Source organism: Rhinolophus sinicus, chromosome 15 (genome assembly GCF_057876585.1).
Source record: "Rhinolophus sinicus isolate RSI-liver-muscle chromosome 15, RSI-T2T, whole genome shotgun sequence".
NCBI lineage: Eukaryota > Metazoa > Chordata > Mammalia > Chiroptera > Rhinolophidae > Rhinolophus > Rhinolophus sinicus.
The window spans coordinates 77534431-77559163 of NC_142515.1; the positions used below are offsets into that span (position 1 = coordinate 77534431).

The 24733-nt window shown below is 49.6% G+C and overlaps 2 protein-coding genes and 1 pseudogene across 6 annotated transcripts in view; 2 read left to right on the plus strand and 1 right to left on the minus strand.

Moving 5' to 3' along the window:
- FBN3 (fibrillin 3) overlaps positions 1-2915 on the plus strand; it is a 59548-nt gene extending 56633 nt beyond the window's left edge. For 3 of the 4 annotated variants that reach the window (XM_088792333.1, XM_074337717.2, XM_088792334.1), the window contains exon 65: positions 1915-2915. In XM_088792333.1, coding sequence (XP_088648459.1) covers positions 1915-2253 — 339 coding nt within the window. In that variant the 3' untranslated portion in view covers positions 2254-2915. The remainder of the gene's footprint in view (positions 1-1914) is intronic. The other variant, XM_088792335.1, reaches the window with a different exon arrangement.
- A 660-nt stretch (positions 2916-3575) lies between these two features.
- On the minus strand, positions 3576-15785 carry CCL25 (C-C motif chemokine ligand 25). Of its 2 annotated transcripts, none has more exons than XM_074337719.2 (6): positions 7869-7953; positions 7585-7684; positions 5584-5701; positions 5326-5462; positions 4876-4995; positions 3576-4634 (listed from the first exon to the last, which is right to left on the minus strand). In XM_074337719.2, exons 2-6 carry the CDS (start codon positions 7655-7657, stop codon positions 4627-4629), a joined length of 456 nt encoding a protein of 151 aa, XP_074193820.1. In that variant the 5' UTR covers positions 7658-7684; positions 7869-7953; the 3' UTR covers positions 3576-4626. The 2 variants fall into 2 exon arrangements, with proteins under 2 accessions (XP_074193820.1, XP_074193819.1); XM_074337718.2 differs by lacking the exon at positions 7869-7953 and adding an exon at positions 10146-15785 and having other exon boundaries at positions 3577-4634.
- LOC109434704 (cytochrome c, testis-specific pseudogene) lies at positions 14867-17422 on the plus strand (annotated as a pseudogene).
- Positions 17423-24733: the final 7311 nt, after the last annotated feature.

Consider the following 24733-nt stretch of genomic DNA (forward strand, 5'->3'; position numbering starts at 1 on the left):
CACTGCTAGCCAGCTTTGCCATCCCCCCCCCCCCAAGGGATCTGAAAGCTAAACATTCATTGAGCACCTGCTTAATGTACACACTCCTCCAAGTGCTCTGCACTCACGGCCTCTCAGTGTTTACAACAGCCTTGAGAGGTGTAGATGCCACTGTCATCCCCATTTTATAGATCAGGAAACTGAGGCTCAGAGAGGTTAGGGCACATGCTCAAGTTGCAGAACTTGAAAGTGGCAGAGCAGGGATTCCACAGCTACACCACACAACCTTTTCTTTACAAGCAGCCTTGGTCTTCATGGCCAGGCATCCCAGGTGTTTTGCTTTTGCATTAAAGTGAAAGCTATTCCTATTTCCCAAACCCTAAGTTCTGGAAATTTCAGCCCACCTCCATTAAGTGTTGCTCAGACATGTACTCCTGCCTGCAGTCACCATCCTCTGAGACCGTCACTTTATCTTATTTCCCAAAAAAATCACTGAGCACAGAAGCCATTACCAAACTCGTTCACTCCGAAGATTTTGTTGAACACCTACTGTGCATTGGGCACTGTAATGGAGCAATAGTGAACAAAAGCAAAAGTCCCTGTGACTCTGGGGCTGACATTTTAAAACAGACAAATAAGAAACAAGTAAAACATTGTATTTTATAACATGATAAAACATGATATACGATAAATGCTATGTAGCAAAATGAAAGCAGAAGTGTGATAGGAGTGTTGGCTTTGAAGGTTCTTTTAATATTAGATTAACTAAATATGACTGGATTACTTTGCCTGCTTTTTCTCTCTAGTTTTTTTTTTTCCCCTCTTGTTGGGAAAAATGGTGGCTGTATATATTATCCCATTGTTACCATTATTTTCTATGAACTTCACAAGGTTGGGCCCTGTATCTGTCAGGTTTGCAGCTATTTTACCAGCCCTTGGTCCTCAGTGAGTGGGTGGAGTGGTTCTCCCAACTCCTGGGATGCTCCACGTGCCTTTGCCTGCAATACCCTAGACCATCAGTAGGTGTCAGTAAGAACACATGTCTGAGCAACACTTAATGGTGAGGATTGAAATCTCCAGAACTGAGGGTTTGGGAAGGAGGCATAGCTTTCACTTTAATGCAAAAGCAAAACACCCCATCAGCATGTCAATTAGGCAGAACAAATACAGCACTGCTCAGAACAAAGGAGAAGGAAACACAGATAACCTCCTGTGGGATTGGATGCGGCACCCAGCCCCCGTTAGCCTGCCATTGAGGCTGGCTGGCTTACTCAGGGCCCTGCCCAGCTGCCAGGACCAGGAATGCACTCACAGGAACTCAGATAAAGAGGGTTTGTCATCTGCACACAGAGGGCTCTCAAAGAGCCCAGATGCAGGAACTGCAGTGGGCCTCCAGGAACCGGAAAGCTGTTGGGCAATTGTCCCTAGCCAAGCTGGATCTTGTGTTCCTCTCACTGTGTCTGGTCTGGTATCCTCTCTGGAGCTGGCTTCTGCTGCAAGGCTCTTGGTCATAACTCCAGCCACCCCAGGCCACCTTTGAGTGACCTTAAGGCTCTGGGGCACAAAGCCATCTGACTAACTCCCCGAATCTGAGGGCAAATCCTTGATTCCCTATGCCCAGATTGTCAGGGATCTCACTAAAGCCCCTCCGCTGAGACTAGGAGTCTGGAGGCAGCATGTAAAAGTGGCCACCTACCTTCCCTCTTTGCCTTCCTGGAGACCAGCCTCCACTTTGCTGCCTATGTCTGTAGCCCACGCTGATCTCCGGCCTTGTGGATGGAGGGCTAGATGGAAGTCAGGGGCAGAGAGTGTTCCATGTTTTCCTCCTCTTTAGAGATTGGCTAAAATTTCTCCATGGCCGTGACTCCATGGCCCCCTACCATTGCATTCAGTTCTGGCAGACTCTAACCATTATCCACCTGTCTTTCTCCCCAGGTGAGCCTGGCCAGCCTTGACTCAGAGGCCCCGCTGACCTTGGGCTTGAACCTCTCGCACCTGGGCAGGGCTGAGCACATTCTGGAGCTGCGGCCAGCGCTGGAGAGTCTGGGGAGCCGGGTCCGTTACGTCATTGCCCACGGCAACGAGCAAGGTTTCTTCCGCATGCATCACTTCCATGGCCTCAGCTCCCTGCAGCTGGGGCGTCGGAGGCCAGGGCCTGGAACCTACCAGCTGGAGGTGGTGAGCGTGGCAGGGCCCTGGGGCATCCAGCCAGAGGGGCAACCAGGGCCAGGGGTCCTGGCCTTGCGGCTGAAGGTACGGCTGCAGCTGCTGTAGCTGGGAGAGGCCTGCAACTCCCGCTTAGCCCCAGGTCCCTCTCGCAGCCCTCTCTCCAGTCACTGTCTGGGCATCACCCAACCCCTGCCTCATTCCACGGGGTTTTGGGGAAACTGATGAAACTGCTTGCTACACACCGCAGGGACACCCTGGTGACAAGCCCTGGCCTCGATGGGTCTCAGGGCCTCCAGGCCGTCCTCTCCAGAGGTGGGAGATTCTGGAACTGAGAAGAATTGATCCCCGGTGGCAGTGGCTGACCAGGTGGAACCCCGAAACTCAGGAAGAATGACATGCTACACTATGACCTCAGGCGAGCCCAGCCTCTCCCCAACACTCAGTCTTTCTTGGAGAGAGCTGGAAGCTGTGGCCTGCACCCTCCACCTCCAACACTAGGGTCGAGCAGGACCCTGTGATTCACTGTATCTGGTCAATCTCAGGCTTGAACTTCTGCACTGCACCAGGGCTCAACCCCCGGGGGTCAGTGGGACATGGGAATGGCAGCTAGCGTGGGCATTGGGCTCCTCCCTCCAAGAAGTAAGGACCACGGGGCCCCAACCAGAGTTGGTGACACACAGCCATGTTCATGCCCCCAGGGGGCTGGGTTAGGGTTCTAAGGATGCTTTATATCAGAAGCGGAGAAACAATAAAGTTATTTTGGGTTATGTCTGCCCCCTTTGCATGTTCTCAAAGAAGATGCTGCCCACAGAAGATGCAGAGCCACATGGGGAACTGGAGACATTGGGAGGGCGGAAGCTGTGGGAAACATGAGGTGCAGCCCCAGGCTCCAAGGAGAAAATGTATAGGTGAGAGGTGGCTGGAAACCACCCTCTACCTGGGTGTGGGGACATGGTCGTCAGGCACAAGTAGGCTCTGCCAACTTCATACCTGTGAAGTTGGCACAGACTGAGCCCTCGTGGGTTCACCAATAGTGGTGAAAATGGCTCATGTTTCCAGACCACATACTACATATACTGGCACCGTTCTAAATATTTTCCAGTTATTAACCCATTTGGTCATCACTACAACCTCATGGAGTAGACGCTGTTATTCTCATCCCCATTTTGCAGATTGGAAAACTGAGGCTCCGAGAGGTTAAGCAACTTGACTAAGGTGACTCCAGGTTGCAGGTAGCAGAGCTGGGTTCAAAGTCAGGCAGCTGTGCCATCCTGCCTGTCTCCAGGTTGGGCCAGATCTACCAAGTTTGAATGGCCAGGATTCTCGAGGTGTTAACCTACGTAGTCAGCGTGTACACGTCACAAACGGGAGTGTATTTAGAGCGTGTACATATCACAGACGGAGTGTATTTAGTCCCCACAGACTTGTATGAAGCAGGCAGTGTTATCACCGCATTTTACAGGGGGGAACCAAGGCTCAGCGAGTTTGTGGAATCTGCCTTAATCACCCACATAGCCTAGTGGGGCCTGGATGTGTCCTACGTTCCTCTGGGTCTGGCCCCTGGCCCCAAACCACCTCTTGTCCTCTAGAGATGGTGCATTTGGTTTTCATGCAGAGTGTTTTCTGTGGTGGGAAAACAGGCTGCCTGAGGACAGAACAGTTGGGGGGCTCAAGTCTGGGTGGTGAGCTGGACCCCAAAGTGTGGCCCTTCCTCCTACAGAGCCTCACTACTAGTGCCTGGCCCCAGGGCTCTGACCTGGCCAGGGGCTACTTTACCCGACTTATCAGGATCTTCTGGGCTCCCGTCAGAGCTTGCAGTCTCCTCTGCCCATTAACCAGTCACTACATCCCAGGGACCTGGGCAGAGCAAGCATGTGACCCCCACTTTATAGACGAGGAAGGAGGTGCCAAGAGAGTGAACAGTTTTTTCAAGTTCACCAGCTGGACTCACAAGCATATCCAGTGCTTAGCCCTCCAGAGCTGTCTGCTATGAGGGCTGAGCACAGATCCTAGAGTGAGGGAATCACGAGGGATTCAGAACCCCATAATAAACATGACAGACTGGAATAACATTCCACCAAAGATTTATTTTATAAAGCACAGCCTGAGAGGGGCGTCCTTGGACAGACTGGAGCTTTGCAAGGACCCAGAGGGACACAGGCAGGTGTGGCCCAGGATGGGAGGCAAGAGGCTGTAGGTGGATGTTGTATCTCAATGGTTCTCTATAAGACCTGTTGCCCAGGGCTGGCTGTTTCCCAGAGCAGACAAGGACCTTGAAATAAGGTCAGCTCCCTTCTTCCAGCTGCGTAAGGAACAGAAGGTGGCAGGGGTGAGGGAACCAATGCAGCAAGCAAATCCAGGGATTGAGATTTGGCTTGGCTTGAAGGATGGGCTGGGCAGCTGGGGCTGCAGAGTGACCCTCATGGTGGAGAAAGGTCCAGCCCATCTTGTGCTGGTTTATCCTGGAGATGTGCAGGCTCATCCTCCTGCAGAAGAGATTGGAGAGGATGGCAGATGACAGGGATGGAGTAGAGCCAAAGCCCCCCGGGCGGGGTCAGGGTAGGGGACACCGCGGATCCTCCCATGTGAGCCTGCAGAGCTGTCCACAGAGTCAGCCCTCCTTGGTCCTGGAGGTGAGTCCCCTGACCCAGCCTGGACTCATCATGAACCCTCATCCCTCAGCAGCGGTGATGGGCAGAGGGGTGGTCGAATGACTTCAGTTTTTACCTGGATTAGCTGTTGTCAGGTGGGAGGTATTCCTCTGGCTGCCTCTGGTGTGCTCTCTAAACATGGACAGTGGTAGCTTGGAGGTTCTAGACCTCAACTTCTTTCCCTCAGAGTGAAAGCCTGGCAGAGACGCAGAACGAGAAATAAATAAGAGCCAGCCAATATCCCTTGAGCACCTGGATCCAACCGAGCCTGAAGCTCTTTGCTGGTCATTTGAGCCAATAAGTTCCCCATTTGCTTGACCTTTTCATCTCTGGCAATTCAAAGTGTTTTAATTAAAAGAGTTGCTCATTCACTCAGTCTTCCACTCCCCAGCAACTGGCTTTCTTTGGGCTGGGGGCAGCTGTCAGCATTCTGGGCTGCAATTCCCTCCTTTGGGGGTTGAGAAGCTCAGGAGCCTACAGCAGGTAGGGTAGAATGCCCTAGGTACTGGGCTGGGGCCTCACCCACCAGGTAAGATTCTCCGGGTGCCTTGGTGATGCTTTAGATGGGCCTCATTCCGTCTATCCAGACGCTTCATCCCATCTTGTACCCACTTGGCCTTTGGATTCGCACACACCATCTTCTGTTTGCGGGGGAAGTAGAATCTGTGCAGGGTGGGAATGGGGATACCAGGTTAGTGTGTAAGCGGGGAACAAAGTTATGTGTGAGGCCTCCCAGCCCCAGCCCCAGCCCCACTCCCACCCCCACCCCCACTGTCCGGCTCACATCACGGCAGGCAGGTTACAGCTCCCGCTCACATCCTGGCGCAGGTAACTCTGGGCTTGCTTGAGCAACTTCCACTGTACCTCGGGGTGGTAGGCCAGGCAGCAGTCCTCAAAGACGCCTGTAATTACAGGGCCACCGCGGACTCACTTTACGGTGTGCCGGTGTGGCTGCATGTGCACTGTGTGTGCAGGCTTGGCCACCACTGTAGGCACCCGTGAACACACCACAAACATAGGACCGCAGTCCCAGGCTCAGTGGAGACTGGGGGACAGCCCAGGCGATAAGGAAGCCATTCGGCTCACCTTTGGCCCTTGATATGGGACAGCTGGCAGGAGTTGGAGAGGGCCAGCAGATCCCAGCTAGGAAGGGTCCGGGACCTCAAAATGAAGGGGGGCCCAAGGCCATTTCCTCTCCTGCTCTGGGGCAGAGGGCAAGGAGAACAGGTGAGCACACTGAGGGGGGCCAGGGGCCACCACTCCCATTTAGGTCCCTCCTCCTAAAATGAGCAGGCTGGCCCACTGCTCCTGATGTCCTGACTCCCACTCCAGGCTGGCCTTCCCCACCTAGGTCTATCTTGGGGATCTCTTCTCTGTCCCCATCAGAGTGACCCCTTCGAGTCACCTGGCCAGAAACCAGGAGGTCTCTGTTCATTTACCCGTTGGTCAAACAAAAGCATTTACTTAGTTCTTACTCAGTGCCAGATGTCTGGACAAACACAGAGGGGAATTGGACCGAGTGTTATCATAGGCCGAGAAGTTGATCTATGCTGACAGAGGAAGCACAGGGCCTCTGAGGGGGGTGCTCAGAGGAGGAGATGCTGGGCCAGAGGATGCAGAAGATGAATTGACGCAGGAAAAGGTGCAGAGCCCTTTAGGGTCCTCTGGGATCTGTCCCTCTGCTGGGCCCTGGAGGGACCAAGTCTGAGTCCTGGCAGAGCGCAGAGGGAGGGAGGGGTGAGGAGGAGGGCTCGAGCAGCCTCAGAGTGCAAGGGGCAGTGGAGTCAGATAGACCCTGAGCTGCAGTCCCAGGCAGGTGCTTCCCGGGGCTGGGGGCCACTCTGCCCCAGGATCAAAGGGCCTGGGCTGGGCCTGGCTCCTGGAATGGGCCTCTGATAGCACAATGGGAACGAAACCCAGCCCTCTTGGGGCAAAGGCTAAGGTCTGCTGGTGGCCTGGCTAGGGCCTTAGACTTAGTGAGGGGTAGGTGGAGCAGGTGGGGCAGGTGGGTGGAGCCAGGGGACCTCAACCCTGCCTGGCCTACTGCTGAGGTTCAGCTGTCTCCTAAGGTCCTCAAGAATGGAGGACACAGTGGAGGACACTGCATGCCTAGAACTGGACTCAGTCACTAAAATCCTCAAGTACCTAATCGAGGGAGAGGACAGAAGCGATTTCCTATTAATAATAGTAACGGTCACCACTACTGGCTGGTGGGCACTGGGCCAAGAATTTGCAGGCATCCACCCATCAGATCTTCATGGCCCCTTTCTGTGGTGGGAATTCAGAGCCCCTCTTTGCAGATGAGGAAACTGAGGCTTATAAAGGCTGAGTAGTGACTCTCGGCCAGACCACTCAGCTGGGTTGGGGGGAAACTGGGGTGGGGAACCCATTCCTGCTGGTCTCTGGGGCTCTGCAGAGTCAGGTCACTGCAGTGTGTCCCTGGTGGTAAGCAGCTAGGCCACTGCTGGGAGACACCCTCTGCTCCCCACAGCCCCTGCGCCAGCTGGAGTCCCCAAAGGGAGGAGCTAGGTCATGGACTGTGGTGGAGGCATCACGGGGGCTCCGGAAGAGAGGCTGGGGACCCTGCAGTGCCAAGGAGCTGCACAGGTGCCAGGAGTTTCAGCATTCCTGGGGTAGGGGAGCTGTCAGTCAGAGAATTTGGTGGTAGAGCTTAGCTCAGAAGAGGCTTCTGGAAGAGGGGATGGGCAAATGAGGAGGGCACAGAAGGATGGATGGGGAGAGGGGAAATCTGGGGAAGGAAGGTAGGCATGGTTCGAGATAGTACCTTGAGCGTGGACAGCGGGGGCCAATGTGTCCACGAAGCAGGCCACCAGGAAGGCCAGGAGCCACAAGTTCATGGTGCAGGCTGGTTCTCCTCGTTTAGCCTTGAGGGAACAGGGGAAGTGAGGGTGAGGAGGACCCCAGATGAGCAGCGGTGGGCAGTAGGAACACCATCACCCTGTCCTGAGCCAGGGCCGTCTGCAAGGGAGGCAGCAGGCACAGGATGGGGAAAAGCTATTGTCCCCAGAGGGACCAGCGACTGGTCTCAGTTGTGGTGGGGGCACTCACCAAAGCCTGCGGGGTCCTCGGTGCCTCTGGAATGTGTGCCAAGCTCTCCTGCCCAAGAGAAGGCAGGCTTCCCCCCTTTATAGATGGAGCCCCACCCTGTTGTCACCTGCCCTGCTCCACCCCCATCCTGCCACCCCACCTCCTCTTCCACTCCACCTCCAGGCTTCTCCCTCCTGCCCTGCCCTCCTCTCTTCTCCCGGATTCTCTTTCTAGCTCCTCTACCCAAGGTCAGAGTACACCTGGAGGGGAGTTAGGGGTGACTGGCATCCAAATCAGGAAACCCCTACTCTCTCAACTAACTAGTCAGATTTGGGAGATGGGCGAGGCTCCCTTGGCAAGGAAAGGCTGACAGGTAGATGCAGGTAGACGCTGATGGACAGCCCAGACCTCACCTCCACCAGGCCACTTGAAGGCTGGTTGCCCTGTGACCCACCCCCACCTTCCTCCCCCTTTTTGGGTCTCTCAGCACCCTGCTTTCTCCCTCGAGGTCCCTTTTTCTTCCTTCTCCCTTTCCCTCTCCTGCCTCACACGTGGTGGCTTTCTGTGGACAGGTATCAGGCTGCCTAGAGCCCCAGGAAGAGCCTTTGTGTCTGCTCCCCACTCCCAAGCCACCTATTCTCCAGGGTTCCTGACTTCACCCCACTTTTCTCTGCTTCCACACAATGGGGTGAGTTATGTAATAGAAATGCCCTGGTGTTGAGAACAGGAAAATCTATAGAAACAGAAAGTAAAAGGAGTGGTTGCCATGGGCTGGGAGGGGTGGAAAATGAGGGGTTATTTGATTTTTTGTTTGTTTGTTTTTGCTATTGAGACAGTTTAGTTAGTATAATTGCTAGGTAAACAGGGAGGTCCCTGGTGGAATAAACAAAGACAGCCATATCCTAAAACTCCAGGTTTTGAAATCAGTCCTTCGCTTCAGGACATAATGTAACAAGGCCTTGAGGTTAATCATAAAATTCCTTTTGGCCTGACAAACGGAGCTGATCTGATAGATAAGAGTGGGTTACTTTGCTAATTTCTTTAGGATGGGCAAGCAGAACAAAGCTGGTAGACGAATTCCATTAGAAGGCGCCAGTACCCTTGTTCAAACAGTTCCTTTTTTCAAATAGCAACCCTTCTCCAAACAGGCAAGGGAAGGTATAAAAGTACGAGCTTTTGCCTCAGTCATGGGGCACCCCCATTCGGGACGCCCTCCCTCTCAGGAGCTGCAACCTCTTCTCCTACCTCTAATAAACTATCTTCTTTTTAAAACTCTTTGCCTCTCCCTGGTCCGTGTTTCCATTCTTTGGCTTCACTATACACGATCCCGGCCTGCACTCAGAAACTGCTAGCAGATCCAACATCACCTACATCACTATTAGATAGTGGTGACGGTCCAGAGACTCTGCCAATACAGTAAACACCACGGAATGGTCCACTTGCAATAGGTGCAATGTACAGTACGTGGATTTCCCCCAACGTTATCTTCAGAATAATCTCAATAGAACTATTAACCACTACAACAAAGACATGCTTTGGTTTTGGAAGAAAAGCCCAACATAACCACACCGGCAGGAATCAGATCATCTAGAAGGCGTTTCTTCTTTCCTTGGGTGGTGTGGCCCATCCGGAAGAGGGGCGTAGGGGAAGGAGGATTGAGTGAGACAGGGGTAAGGGCGCGCTGCAAAGACCTCACAGCTGATTGCTTTTAACTTTTTTTTTGCCCGCATCCTTAGCTGTAGACCACTCAGGGTATTTACCACACCTCGTACCCTTTTTTCATCTCTCCTGCTCCACTAGGAGGCCGTGGTGGGGTGCTCCTCGCCCACGCCCCTGGACAGAGTCGGGAGGCTGGGGTGGTGGTGCTTGGCATTGGGGGTGAGGCTTTGTGCCGAGGGTGGGACTTAATGCTTGGGGCAGGGCTTCATGAAAGGCACTTCGTGCAGGACACAGGGCATTCCGGGTGGGGCTTAGGACGGGGCGGTGCTTACGGGCCCCGCCCCACTCGAGCCGCTAAGACGAACCCAGGCTAGGGCGCCCAGCGGTCCTGTGGCCATGGTGGTGGCCGACCCCAGGGTGAGTGAGGCTGGGCCAGGACGCGGCTCCGCGTGGCTGCGGGCGTGGGGACGCGGCGTGGCGGGCTGGGGCCAGCCTCCCTGCTCCGGCCCACTGTTCCTGCCTGCCCCACTGGCGGACCGCCGCCAAGACGTGGCGTTACCCAGACTTGGCGGAGATCCCAGGCAAGCGAGTCCTCCTCCCCACCGGGCCCTTCACGGTTTGTTCCACTGATAGACTTACGGGGCGTGAGAGGGTCTGAAGAACCAGGATTCAGAGCAGGCTGGGATTTGCGCGCTCTGGGACCGGGTTCGGAACCCAGGTGTTCCGAGGCCCTAAATGAAACCCGGGAGTTCTGAGGACCGCAGTGGCTGGGTGTGAGGAGGGCCACAAATTCTCGGTCAGGGCTGAACTGGGAAAGGGGAGGCCTCTTGCGTGCTTACGGCTCTTCCAGGCGTTAAAGATAAACTGCTTCCAGCAGGGGACTGTCTTCTCATCACGTGTGAAATGAGTGCAGCTGGGGGGAACAAATGCCTCCTCCTGCTTTCTGGTCACCAGCTCTGACAATGGGGGCCAGGAGGTGTGGTATCTAGCCTGGAGCTGAGGCAAACTCAGGAACTGACCGCACCCAGGGCCTGCAGGGCAGACTGCAGTGCACAGGTGGTGGACATGGCCACAGTTCTGTTCTGGGAGGCACCCCGTGGAAGGCACCTCTGTTGGGTGTAGACAGGTGGCCCACCTGCAGAGCAGGGTGGGCGTTGGTCTTAGTGTTAGCATGAGCTCTGCAGGCGGAGGACCTGCTCACTCATTTCTCTGCTTGAAGACACTCCCAGGTGCTCAACATTGGCCCACTTAGTGGAGGAGACCAAAGGTCAGGGAGGCCAAGTCATTTGCCTTTTTTTTTTGCCAGGAAAATCAACTTTTATTTCTTAAATACTGTGAAGAAAAAGGAGACAGACCCTCTAATGGGGGAGGGCCATTGAGCAGAGGCCTAGGGGTCATTAGGAAAGATACTGGGGAAGTACCACCAGCTGAACTAGGGGTCCTCCTGGAGTTGCTTTTGCATATCAGACCCCCTTCACCCTCAGGGGCTGCCTACAGCTCTCCTGAACCTCTGGCGACTCCAGGTCCTTCTGAGAGAAGCAGCTGGGCGCCCTTCTCTCCCCACCCCATCATCAGCTATCTCATGGGGAGACAGGTGTTCTGTTTGCTGGGCCTGGACTCCTGTTGTGCCCAGCTGCCTCTTGCTCTGGTCCAGATGCACAGTGGTTGCCAAGCAACTGGAGGGGGGGGGGGAAAGGAGGTTTTTCCAGGATGCCTTGCCAGCTCTGGTCTTTCAGGGACTTGGTTTAGAGACTGTCCCTGTGTGACCCCCCTTTGCTGTGTTCCCAATGTGATTGGCCCTCCCTCCTGTAAGACCTGCTTTGAAGCGCTTCCCTTTCCAGACTGACCGGCCACCTCTGACCAGCTGCAGTAATGGCCGGGGCAGGGGACTCAGGCCACTGGCACTGGTCATGGCCTTGGCTTCAGTCCTTGTGTTTCTCCTGCTGTTACTGGATGTGTAGGGGTCAGGCCAACTGGACTGCCCCCAGTTGGGAAGGTGACTGCCTAATACCAGCCCTGCCAGGCTGGAACTGGGGCAAGGGTGGCATGGGAGGGAGGATGGTGGGCCCTGAGGAGAGAGGTCCTGAGAACCTCTTTGAACCTGCTAAACCCCATTCACCCCTTCCACACAAGTTTTCTGGGTGCCTCTTACATACCAGCCCTGGAGTAACCGCAGCGAAGAAGCAGATGTGTCCAAGCCATAAAAGACAACAAGGATATCACTGATCCTTCCCTACTGGACACCTGTGTGTGGGCCACTTGTTATTCACTCAGCACTTAGCAAGCGCTTTCTGTATGCCAGGCACTGGGCTGGGTGCCAGGACAAGCAGTGAAAGAGACAGGGGGTCCCGTGCTCGCTTCGGCAGCACGTATACTAAAATTGGAATGAGACAGGAGGTCCCAGTGAAGAGCAGACAAGACAAACAGCAAAACAACAAAGCAAGGTGCTGTGAGGTTAAGATCACTGCTACAAATCCTGAGTGATAGGGAGATGGTGGGGACGGGCTGTGCTCCTTTAAAGAGAGTGATGTGAAGTAACAACCCTAGAGGATTAATATTTATCCCCATTTTACAGGGAAAAAACAATCTACTGAGTTCCAGAGAGGTTAAGTTTCCTTAACAAGTAAGCAGGGTCCAGATTCCAAGCTTAGGTCTGACTCCTTTATTCCACATATATTACTGGGTGCTGTATTCAACATGCTTTTAAAATTGTTTTGAATAATGTATTTTATTTAACCCTATCTGTCAAAATATTGTCATTTCAACATGTAATCAAATAAAAATGATTGAGATATTTTCCTTTTTTGCATATTCACAGTATTCAAAACATGGTTTACTGTATACCTGCAGTGCATTTCAAGGGCCGAAGAGCCACATGTGGCTGGTGTCTACCTGATTGGACAGAGCAGTTCTAGCCACAGATAATGGTTAACTCATAATTTTTTTGTTGTTTATTTTTTTGTATTTTTTATTAAGACTGTTTTTTTAGAGCAGTTTAATTTTCCCAGCAAAATTGAGGGGAAGGTACAGAGAATCCCCATGTCCCCCCATGCCCCACACAGGCACAGTGTCATGCAGGGTGTCATGCGGTGGGGGGGGGGGTGTCTCAGCTCCCACTCCCCACATAAGAACGCAGGACATGGTGAGGCCAAAAAGGAACACCCACGGAGCCATAGATAGGGGAGTCATACCACTATGGTCTCACTGGAGGCTGGGTTGGAGACACAGGAAGCGGGAGCCACACAATCCGCAACCTGCTGTCCACTTCTCTGCCAACCAACCTCACTTGTTAGCTGCGATCCTCCGTGCTAACTGCAATCCGCAATCCACACTTGCTAGTGTAGCCATGGCAGTTATATTAGTGGCTAATGGCTAACCGGTAACAGCTGACGGCCATCTACTACCTGAGCCAGCACCTTTCCACGTAAGGCCGAGAGCCTGGGAACTGCTCTCTGGGACTCTGTCCCCACACACAGCTTCCCCCACTATCCTATCAGCATCCCCACCGGATGGGACATTTGTTACATCGATGAACCCACATTGACACATCATCATCACCCAGAGTCCACAGTTTACATTAGGGTTCACTCCTTGTGCTGGACATTCTGTGGGTGTGGACAAATGTATAGTGACATGTATCCATCATTATGGTAACAGAGTATTTCACTGCCCTAAAAACTCTGTGCTCCAAGCATGTCTTTTTTATTGAGATTTCGACAGCTGGGCCTTGCAGATCCCAGATCCCGGAGGGCCTGCCCCTCCCAGGACTAGCCAATTCCTAGAGAGAGTAAATGAATTGCTTGTTGTGCACCATTCATATATGAACCAGCCAATCCGGAACCATAACCCCAACCACCCCTGTTATCTGAGCGTGGGGACAGAGTCTCAGAGAGCAGTTTCCAGGCTCTCGGCCTCACATGGAAGGTGCTGGCTCAGGTAGTAGATGGCCATCAGCTGTGACTAGTTGGCCATCAGCTGTTACCAGTTAGTCTTTAGCCACTAATATAACTGCCGTGGCTAAGCTAGCAAGCGGATTGCAGACTGCAGTTAGCAAGTGAGGTTGGTTGGCAGAGAAGTGGACAGCAGGTTGCGGATCGTGTGGATCCTACTTCCTGCATCTCGCCTGGCCGCCAGAGAGACTGGGGTGCAGGAAGACTCCTCGTTGAGGTACTGGTGGATGTTTGCTTCCTGTGTCTCCAACCCAACCGCCAGGGAGAATATAGTGGTATGACTCCCCTATCTATGGCTCCGTTGGCGTTCCTTTTGGGCCTCACCATGTCCTGTGTTCTTTTTTTTTTTTTAAAGATTTTATTGGGGAAGGGGAACAGGACTTTATTGAGGAACAGTGTGCACTTTCAGGACTTTTCTCCAAGTCAAGTTGTTCTTTCAATCATAGTTGTGGAGGGTTCTGTTCAGCTTCAAGTTGTTGTTCTTTCAGTCTTAGTTGTGGAGGGCGCAGCTCAGCTCCAGGTCCAGTTGCCGTTGCTAGTTGCAGGGGGCACAGCCCACCATCCCTTGCGGGAGTCGAACCGGCAACCTTGTGGTTGAGAGGATGCGCTCCAACCAACTGAGCCATCTGGGAGCTCAGCGGCAGCTCAGCTCAAGGTGCCGTGTTCAATTTTAGTTGCAGGGGGCGCTGCCCACCATCCCTTGCGGGAGTCGAGGAATTGAACTGGCAACCTTGTGGTGGGAGCCCACTGGCCCATGTGGGAATTGAACCGGCAGCCTTTGGAGTTAGGAGCACGGAGCTCTAACCACCTGAGCCACCGGGCCGGCCCCCATGTCCTGCGTTCTTATGTGGGGAGTGGGAGCTGAGGCCCAGCACGACACTCTGCATGACACTGACTCTCACTACAGGAGTTATTATTCTTGGGTCCTGATCACCCCAGGGGCAGGTGCCAGACAACCAGGACCAGCCCCTAAACCCCAGAGCATATTGAAATCATTCAAATCAGTCAATCCTGAACCTGCTTACACTGCCCTGCCCATTCCTTCCTATGGAAACCACAATAAAGGCTCTTGCCCACCCCCCTTCTTTCTTCTGCCTCCTGACTGCCCTCCCTCCCTGTGTGGCCCTGCGTGGCATATCATGCCCCCTTCTCTTGGGATCTGTGAATTGTATTTTTAATGGCAGTCAGTCTTCTCCTGATGTTGGCCTCACCAGACCTGCATAATAATAAAACCTACATTTTAAAACATGTGCCAAGTGATGTGCAGAGAGCCGGAGACAGTTGGCAGATTACAGATGCACCACTTCCCACATGGGGCTCGAAGCCAGTAGAGGGAGGATAGTCACAGGATGCTGCAAGCCTGAGTGGTCAGCATTCTAGAGGAACAGCCACACACAGGCTGGTCTGTAGATGGAACAACTGCTAAATGGAGACCTGAAGGACAAGCAGGTGTTCGACCGGAGCAGGATGTCAGAGGGTCCTGCCAAGTGCAGGATGGCTGGGGCGGGTGATGTGGGGAGGTGGCTAACGGAAGATAAGGTGGGAGGGACAGGCTATTCAGGGCCTCACATGTGGAGCCAGGAAGGGTGACCGTCATTGCCAGGGAGGACAGTAGGCAGTTCTGTGCTGGAGCTCTGCTTGCAGAAGATGCACTGGGGGCCATCCACCCAGGCAAAAAAAGATTCAACAGTCAACAGCCTGTCTTCCCCTGAGGGCCGTGGGGAAGCCCCGTTCCCAGTCCTTTTCATACCCGACATTTACTGAGGTCTACTAGGTGCCGGGTTGGGCAGTTACAACAGTGACAAGTCAGATATAGTCCCTGCTGCCATGGAGAGTTTTCATATTTCTAACAAAGGGGTTACAATAGCAACAAATGAATGCTGAAATGACACAAAACAGGAACCCAGAAAAGAGAAAAAAACAAATAACTAAAATCAGAAAAGAAAGTGGGGATATTACTGATCTTATAGAAATAAATAAAGAGGACTATACGAGAATACTATGAACAATTTTATGCCAGCAAATTAGACAACCTAGATGAAATTGGAAAATTGCTAGAAACAGACTGATTGAAGAAGAAACCAAAACTGACTGGAGAAGAAATAGAAAATCTGAAGAGACATATGACACATAAGGAGATTGAAGCAGTAACCAAAAGCCTCCCAACAAAGGAAAGTGCAGGACCAGACAGCTTCACTGAATTCAACCAAATATTTAAAGAAGAATTAATGCCAATTCTTCTCAAACTCTTCCAATAAAAAAACAGAAGAGGAGGGAATACATCCTAGCTCATTTTTCCTATAAGGTCAGTATTACCTTGATACTAAAACCAGATACACACACACCCACCCACCCACACACACACACACACACACACACACAGACCTACTAAAGTCAGCAATGTTTCACTCTACAAGATCAACATGCAAAACTCAGTTGCATTTCCATACAATAGTAATGAGCAATCTCAAAAGGAAATATATAAACAATTCCATTTACAATAGCATCAAAATAATAAAATTATAGGAATAAATTTAACTAAGGAAATGTAAAACTTACAGACTAAAAACTACAAAACATTGCTGAAAGAAATTCAAGAGAAGCTAAGTCAATGGAAAGACATACCATGTTCATGGACTGGAAGACTTACTATGCAGATGGCAACATTCCTCAAAGTTATCCATAGATTCAATGCAATCCCCATCAGGATACCAATGCAGAAGTGGAAAAGCAGATCCTAAAATTCACATGGAATTACAGGGGAATTCGATAGCCAATCAAACGGGAGCCCAGGGCCACCCATGCTGGGAGTGGGACCAGCTTTTTTCCTCTGGCAGGACCACAGCACCTGTCTGGCCAACCAGGCAGGGCTCTGTCAGAATGCGCAGCTCCCTCTGGCTGCCAGAGTTGGACATGTCCTCCCTCAGAGCAGGCCCAGCCCAGCACTGTCCCTCACTCAGTCCCTGAGCCTTGATGCTTCCACCTGGACAGATTCTTCTTCACAGGGTTATCAAAGTCAGATCCAGTGGGGTTCAACTCTTTAAGAAATTCTGTGCAGAATCTCTACCCTCCGCCCAAGAGAAAACAAATGAAAATACAGTCAACCCTTGAATAGCACTCCTGTTAGGGGTGCCCACCCCCACCCCGCGCCTCACCCCACACAATCAAAAATCTGCGTATAGACTGGAAGCACATGCCTGGCCGGGCCTGCCCCGCAAGGCTCTGAGGCGCTGCTGTGGGACCTCTGGCCTCAAAACTGGGGCGTGGGCTCTGGCTCGGCAGTGGCTGGAATGACTGCTAAGGGTTCCTTGGAGAGGCAGAGAGCAGAGCCGCTGGCCCTGTGAACAAAACGGGAGATGCTGAGGAATGCAAGATCTTTATTCAAAAATGTGCTCAGTGCCACACAGTGGGAAAGGTGGAAAACACAAGACTGGTCCAAATCTCTGGAGCCCTTTTGGCCAAAAAACAGAACAAGGACCAGGATTTTCTTACTCCAATGCAAACAGAAACAAAGGTACTATCTGGGGGAGGAAACTCTGATGGAATATTTGGAGAACGCAGAGAAATATATCCTTGGAACTAAAATGATCTTTGCTGGTCTTGAAAAGAAGAATAAGGGAGATTTTCTTCAGTATTTGAAATGGGCAACATCTTCATGAAATGCTATTGCAACTTAAAAAAATATATTAGTTATAAGCCCAAATTTTCCAATTTCAAATATTGCATATTTAAAGATTAAAGTCATATTTGATCATTCTTGATCAGCCTGTAGTATGTTTAACATTTTAAAACAAAAGGTGGTGTTTTTGATTCTGTGTAATCTGCTGTTCAAATACCCTTCACAGTCTGAACTTATTTTTGTCTGCTCGCTAATGATGTGGATAAGGTCAGGATGGAGAAGGAGAGGGAAGGAAACTGAAACCTATTGTGCTTCAGTAGTCTCTAGATGTACAAAATATTTTATAAGCCTAGCAACTGCTATTAATGATGGAGATAGCATCCACATACGTACTTATTTCTCTGTAATTTAAATATATATATAGCAGACATTAACTTTAGTTTTGTTAAGCTGTGTGTTGGTTATGTGTTCACCTTTTATTATAAATAATACTTAAAAAAAGAGAAAATGAAGTCAAATATTTGATATTATCTTAGGAATACTATTGGGGGGAAAAATCAAATTGTTGACATAAATCAAATAGATGACATAAAATAAAACCTGGAAGGAGAAAGCATGTTTCATGTTAATAAATATTTATATTATATTAAAGAAAAATCTGCGTGTAACTTTTGACTCCCTCAAAATTTAACTACAGTTCTCCCTCAGTATCCACTGGGGATTGATTCCAGGATCCCCTTGCAGGTACCCAAATCCATGGATGCTCAAGTCCCTTACGTCAAATGACATAGCACAAAGCATACTGTCAGCCCTCTGCATCCATCGGTTTCCAATTGCAGATCAAAAATACTGTTTTCAATGTGTGGTTGGTTGAATCAGTAGATGTGAAACCCAGGGAGATGGAGGGCTGATTGTATATTTATTGAAAAAAATCCTCACTGGATTGGTAAAAAAAAAAAAAAAATCCTTACTGGATTGGTAAGTGGACCAATCCAGTTCAAACCGGTGTTGCTCAAGGGTCAACTGTAAACAGAGCTATATGATTCAACCAGGCATTGGGGAGCCTCAGGAAACCCTTGGGCCTCTGAAAAGAGTTTGTAAACCACCTGTTTGGGGGAAAAGTAGAGTTCCACAGTTTTTATTTCTTGAATCAGTTTTGGTAGTTTGTTTCTATGACTTGGTTGATTTCATCTAAGTTATCTAATTTGTTGGCATACCAAAGTTCATAGTCACTCTTTTTTTTAAAGATTTTATTGGGGAAGGGGAACAGGACTTTATTGGGGAACAGTGTGTACTTCCAGGACTTTTTTCCAAGTCAAGTTGTCCTTTCAATCTTAGTTGTGGAGGGTGCCGTTCAGCTTCAAGTTTTGTCCTTTCAGTCTTAGTTGTGGAGGGCGCAGCTCAGCTCCAGGTCCAATTGCCGTTGCTAGTTGCAGGGGGCGCAGCCCACCATTCCTTGCGGGAGTCGAATACGCAACCCTGTGGTTGAGAGGATGCACTCCAACCAACTGAACCATCCAGGAGCTCAGCGACAGCTCAGCTCAAGGTGCCGTGTTCAATTATAGTTGCAGAGGGCAGAGCCCACCATCCCTTGTGGGACTCAAGGAATTGAACCGGCAACCTTGTGGTTGAGAGCCCACTGGCCCATGTGGGAATCGAACAGGCAGCCTTTGGAGTTAGGAGCATGGAGCTCTAACCACCTGAGCCACCGGGCCGGCCTCTCATTTCTGATTTTAATTTTTGTTTTTTGTTTTTCCTAGTATAGGTAAAGGCTTGTCAATTTTGTTGATCTTTTCAAAGAACAAAATGTTTGTTTTGTTGATCCTCTCTATTGTTTTTCTATTCTCTATTCCACTTATTTTCACTATAATCTTTATTATTTTCTTCTTTCTGCTAGCTTTGGGTTTAGCTTACTCTTCTTTTTCTATCCAGTTCCTTAACATATAAAGTTAGGTTATCTATTTAAGATCTTTCTCCTTCTTCTTTTCCTTAAAAGATCTTTCTTCTTTTTTTAATGTAGGCACTTACAGCTATAAATTTCTCTCTGAGCACAAAGATTTTGATATGTTGTGTTTCCTTTTCATTCATCTCAAAATATTTTAATATTTCCATTGTGATTTCTTCTTTGACTAATTGGTTGTTTAAGAGTGTGTTGTTTTCCAGTTCTCCCTCCGTCATTGATTTCTAGCTTCATTCCATTGTAGTCAGGAAAGATGCTTTGTGTGATTTCAATCTTTTAAAACTTATTGAGACTTGTTTGGTGGCCTAACATAAGGTCTACACTGGAGAATGTATAATATGTTTTTGAGAAAAATATGTATTCTGCTGTTGCTGGGTGAGGTGTTTTATATATATTAAATCTAGTTACAACCATTATTAAAAGTAGAGTACTTATGTCTCCCACTATTATCACAGAATGTCTATTTCTCCCTTCAATTCTGCCCATGTTTGATTCACATATTTTGGGGCTCTGTACTTTGGTTCATATACATTTATAATCAATATGTCCTCTTGATAGATTGACCCTTTTATCAGTAGGTAATGTCCTTCATTGTTTCTTGCAACGATTTTTTTTTTACTTAAAATCTATTTTGTCTGATATTAGTATAGCTATTCCAGCTCTCTTTTGGTTACTATTTGCATGAAATATCTTTTCCCACTCTTCATTTTCAAACTTTTTATGTCTTTGGATTTAAAGTGAGTCCTTTTTAGACAGCATTCGGTTGGGCCACATTTTTTACCCATTCTGTCAGTCTCTGTTTTTTATTTGAAGAGTTTAGTCCATTTACATTTAAAGTAATTACTGATTAAAAAGCAACTTACTTCTGTCTTCTTACTATCCATTTTAAAGGTATGTCTTATACCTTTTTTATTCCTCAATTTGTCCACTACTACCTTCTTTTGTGTTTTTGTTTTTGTTTAAGTGTACTATTTGATGCCCTTCTTGTTTCTGTTTCTATATATTTTTAGTTATTTTCTTACTGATTACCTAGGGGTTACAGTTAACATCTTCAACTTGTAACAATGTAGTTTGAATTAATACCTACTCAGTTTCAATAGTAATCAAAACATATACAGCTTTACTCCCCCTTTATATTGTTATTGTCACAAATTATATCTCTACATGTTGTATTCCCACTAACATAACTTTATAATTATTGTTTTTATTCCTTGCCTTTTAAATCATAAAGGGAAAAAAAGAGGAGTTACAAACCAAAAGTAGAATAATACTGGCTTTTATAGTTACCTTTACCATTGTTATTTTTTTTCATATGGCTTTGAATTGCTATCTAGTGTCCTTTCATTTCTCCTAAAAGGAGAAAGACTTCTTTTAGCATTTCGTGTAGTGTAGTCTGAACTCTCAAAGCTTTTGTTTATCTGGGAATATCTTAATTTCTCCTTCATTTTTGAAGGGTAGTTTTACCTGATACAGAATTCTTGGTTGACAGTTTTTTCTTTTGCATTTTAAATCATTCACTGTTTTCTGGCCTCCATGATATCTGATGAGAAATCAGCTGTTAATCTTATTGGAGATCCCTGTATGTGATGAATCACTTCTCTCTTGCTGCTTTCAAGATTCTCTTTGTCTTTATCTTTCAACAATTTGGTTATAATGTGTCATGATGTGGATGTTTTTGACTTATCCTGCTTAGAGTTTGTTGAGCTTCTTGGATGCATAGATTCATGATTGTTATTAAATTTGGGAAGTTTTTAGCCATTAGTTTTTCAAAGTCTTTCTTTCTTCTTCCTCTGGGACTCCCACTACATGTATATTTGTACACTTCATGGTATCCCAAAGGAGTCTCAGGTTCTGCCATTCTTCTTCTTCATTTGTAATTGGTTAGTGTGAATAATTTCAGCAATCTCTGGAGCACAGGTGCTGTCCCTAGTTATCTAGTACCTGGCCCTGGGGTGATTAGGGCAAGGGGATATTGCCTCCTAGAATGTGAGAGCCTGATAAAGGAGGTAGTTGGGGTACGAACTATGGATTGGTTGTTTTGCATATGGAGAGCACACTCCCAGGTGAGTCATTTGCTATCTATAAGAATTAGCTAGCCTTTTGAGGGGCAGTCTGTCCCAGATCAGCAAAGCACCAAGATGTCAAAGCAACGTAAAATATCAAAAATGAAAAACATGATTAATATGCTCATCACCTCTCTTCTCTCACCACCTATTAGCCTCTCTTCCGTTTCCACAGCCACTCCCTTTGGCATTGGGTAAATGCCAAGAACAGCTCTTTGGGTTTCTCTGACCCAAAGAAACATGGCATCTCTGATCCTTTCCTGCCTTACTGACTCCATCACCTCCCACTCCTGAACTCCTGCACTGGCTCCAGATTGAAACCTAATAGGCAATCCTCACCCTCAGGCTCTGGCCATTCCTTCACTAGGGCTTTCACCTCCATCGCTTCAGAGATACCACCATTTTGTGTCCTGTCACCCCTCCTTTACATCAACTTTGAGACAAGGGCATTTCTCAAGGTTCTGCTCCTGGTCCCTTTCTTTGGAATCGGGAAGAAGCCACACAAACCCTCCTTCAGCATTTTAGCTGCTGACAGAAGGGCTGGAGATGCCTCGTAGACTATGTGTCCATTTGAATGTGAATTTCTGCAACAAAAAATTCATTTTCTCTTTAACGTGGACTATAAAAATCAAACATGTCTTCTCTTAGGGGTGAGGAAAAGCAAGTGGCACAGGACATGTTGAAGAATGTGGGAAGCCGTTCAAAGTCAGCTACATGAAGCAACGACTGGGGCTTTTTGGTCTTTATAAGAATTTTTTTTTTTTTTTTAATTTGGAGAGGAAAAGCAGTTATTTTGTCTGCTTCTCTTTCTCAGTGTTCTAAACCTGAGAAAGTCTGGTCCACCAAGCCCTGACCCTCAACCTTCATGCATTGAATCTTCCCCACCTAGTGGGAGACAGACAGCAGCACACCGTGCACCACAGCCCATGCCAAGAGAGGTAAATGCCAGTCCAATCACTCAGCAGTTCTCCCTGCCTCGGAGTTTCAGAGTAGAGGCCTGTATGAGTTCCGCATGTCAGCTGTAACAAATTACCACAACTGTAGTAATGAAAAACAACACAAATGTATTATCTTACAACCCTGGAGGGCAGAAGTCCTATAATCATGGTGTTGGCAGGGCTGCGTTCCTTCTGGGGGCTCAAAGGGGCAACCCACATCCAGGCCTTTTCATCTTGTAGAGGCCGCCTGCATGCCTTGGCTCATGTTAATATAAGACCCAGTCTTATGTTAATTTTGCTCCAAAAGACGCATTAGAGCTGATGGTCCAGCTAGGTCTTATTTTCGGGAAACACGGTAAGAGCCAGCCCTTGTGCCAGGTACCTCATGTCTCGGTGGAAGCAGAGCAGCTGCGTTTCTGAGAGGAGAGGGGGGTATTGGCCAGGGAAGGAGGGCAGCAGGGATCTGCATAGAGAAAGCCCTGGTGCAACAGCTTAGAGACGACATGGAAGGTGAGCATGGGTTCAGTAGGACTTCCCTGGGAGTGAGCCCAGGAAAACTCCTGCTCCTGGGGGTGGGAGGGGTGGTCTGGGGAGACGGCCCACCCTACCCACCACCAGCGCCTGGATTTCCCCCCACTGTCCCTGCGCTGGCTGTAGCTGCTCTGGCCAGCCTTTGTGCACTTCCACGTAGCCCCTCACTGAGCCCGAGCCCAACATATGGCACTGTCCTCCTGCTGGGCCCAAGGGCAGCCCCCTCCACCAGAGAATGGGGTGTCCAGACCTCAGGATCTTGGCTCCTTGACCTGTGGAGAACCAGACAGTGCCCGTGGGTGACATGGACCACCTGAGCTCCCCTGCCCACCCCCCGACACCCCATGGGCTGTCCCCCCCAAATTCATATGTTGAAGCCCTAACCCCCAGGACCTCAGAACACGGCTGTATTTAGAGATTGGGCCTTTATGAGGTGATCAAGTGAAAATTAGGTCATTAGGGTGGGCCCTGATCCAACATGACTAGTGTTCTTATAAAAAGGGGAAATTAGGACACAGACACACAGAGGGAAGACATGTGAGGACACAGGGAGAAGATGACCATTTGCAAGCCAAGGAGGGAAGCCACAGAAGGAACCAGCTCAGCTGACACCTTGATCTTGGACGTCTCACCTCTAGAACTGTGAAAAACTTTCTGTTGTTCGTAAGCCACCCAGTCTGTGCTTTGTTACGGCCATGCTAGTGAACTCATATACCCTGGATTTATGTAAGAAAGAAGGCAGCACATCTTAGGGATGTGGGAGGGAACATAGAGGAAGACAGACCCTTTCTCCACAGCCTTGGTTTCTTCCCTTTCCCTTGCGGACCTAAAGCCATTGCTTTAAGTGCACTGAGGACATCCCCTTCACTCTGAACTCCAGCATTTTAAGCTGCGGTGCCTTGGTTGGGTGGGGGAGTGGAAATAACACTGTCACTGTGGGGACAGAGTCCCAGAGAGCAGTTTCCAGGCTCTCGGCCTCACGTGGAAAGGTGCTGGCTCGGTTATTAGATGGCCATCAGCTGTAATCAGATGGCTATCTGCTGTGGCTGGGTGGCCATCAGCTGTTACTGGTTAGCCATTGGCCATTAATATAACTGTCGTGGCTACGCCACCAGGTTGGTTGGCAGAGAAGTGGGATTGCGGCTAAGTGAGGATTGGCTAGCAAGTGCGGTTAGCAAGCGGATTGTGGATCGTGTGGATCCTACTTTCTGTGTCTTGCCCGGCTGCCAGTGAGACTGGGGTATAGGAAGACCCCTCGTTGGGGTATAGATGGATGTTTGCTTTCATGTCTCGACCAGCCGCCAGCAAGAATATAGTGGTATGACTCCCCTATTCATGGCTCCGTTCTTGTTCCTTTTTGGCCTCACCATAGCCTGCATTCTTGTGCAGGAAGCAGGACCCAAGGCCCTGCATGACAGCCACCATGGACAAACAACCCCACACTGGGCTGTGCTCTCCTTTTTCAAAGTGGTCCATGCAAAATTCCTCCCTGGCCCTCCTCTCTCCCCGACCCCACTATCTCTTATCTACATCCTGCTTAGTCCTCCTCCTTCCCATCGCCCTGGGGCTGGGCCTCCCTCAGTGCTGGTCCATCCCCTTCCCTTTCTTTGCTGCCCCCCTCACCCTTCCAACCACACGAGGGTGCATCTGTGTGCCCTGTCCTTTTCTCTTTTTTGGGGGGGTATGGGGAACAGGACTTTATTGGGGAACAGTGTGTACTTTCAGGATTTTTTCCAAGTCAATTTGTCGTCCTTTCAATCTTAGTTGTAGAGGGTGCAGCTCAGCTCCAGGTCCAGTTGCCGTTGTTAGCTGCAGGGGGCACAGCCCACCATCCCTTGCGGGAGTTGAGGAGCCGAACAGGCAACCTTATGGTTGAGAGCCTGCACTCCAACTGTGGGGACAGAGTCCCAGAGAGCAGTTTCCAGGCTCTCGGCCTCACGTGGAAAGGTGCTGGTTTGGGTAGTAGATGGCTGTCAGCTGTGGCTAGCTGTCTGTAGCTGTTACCAGTTAGACAATTATCCCCTGATATAACTGCTGTGGCTGTGCTGGTTGGTCAGCCGGTCGGTTGGCAGGTAGAAAAGCAGACAGCAGGTTGCAGATCGTGTGGCTCCAGCCTCCAGTGAGACTATAGTGCCACCAGTGAGACTATAGTGGTACGACTCCCCT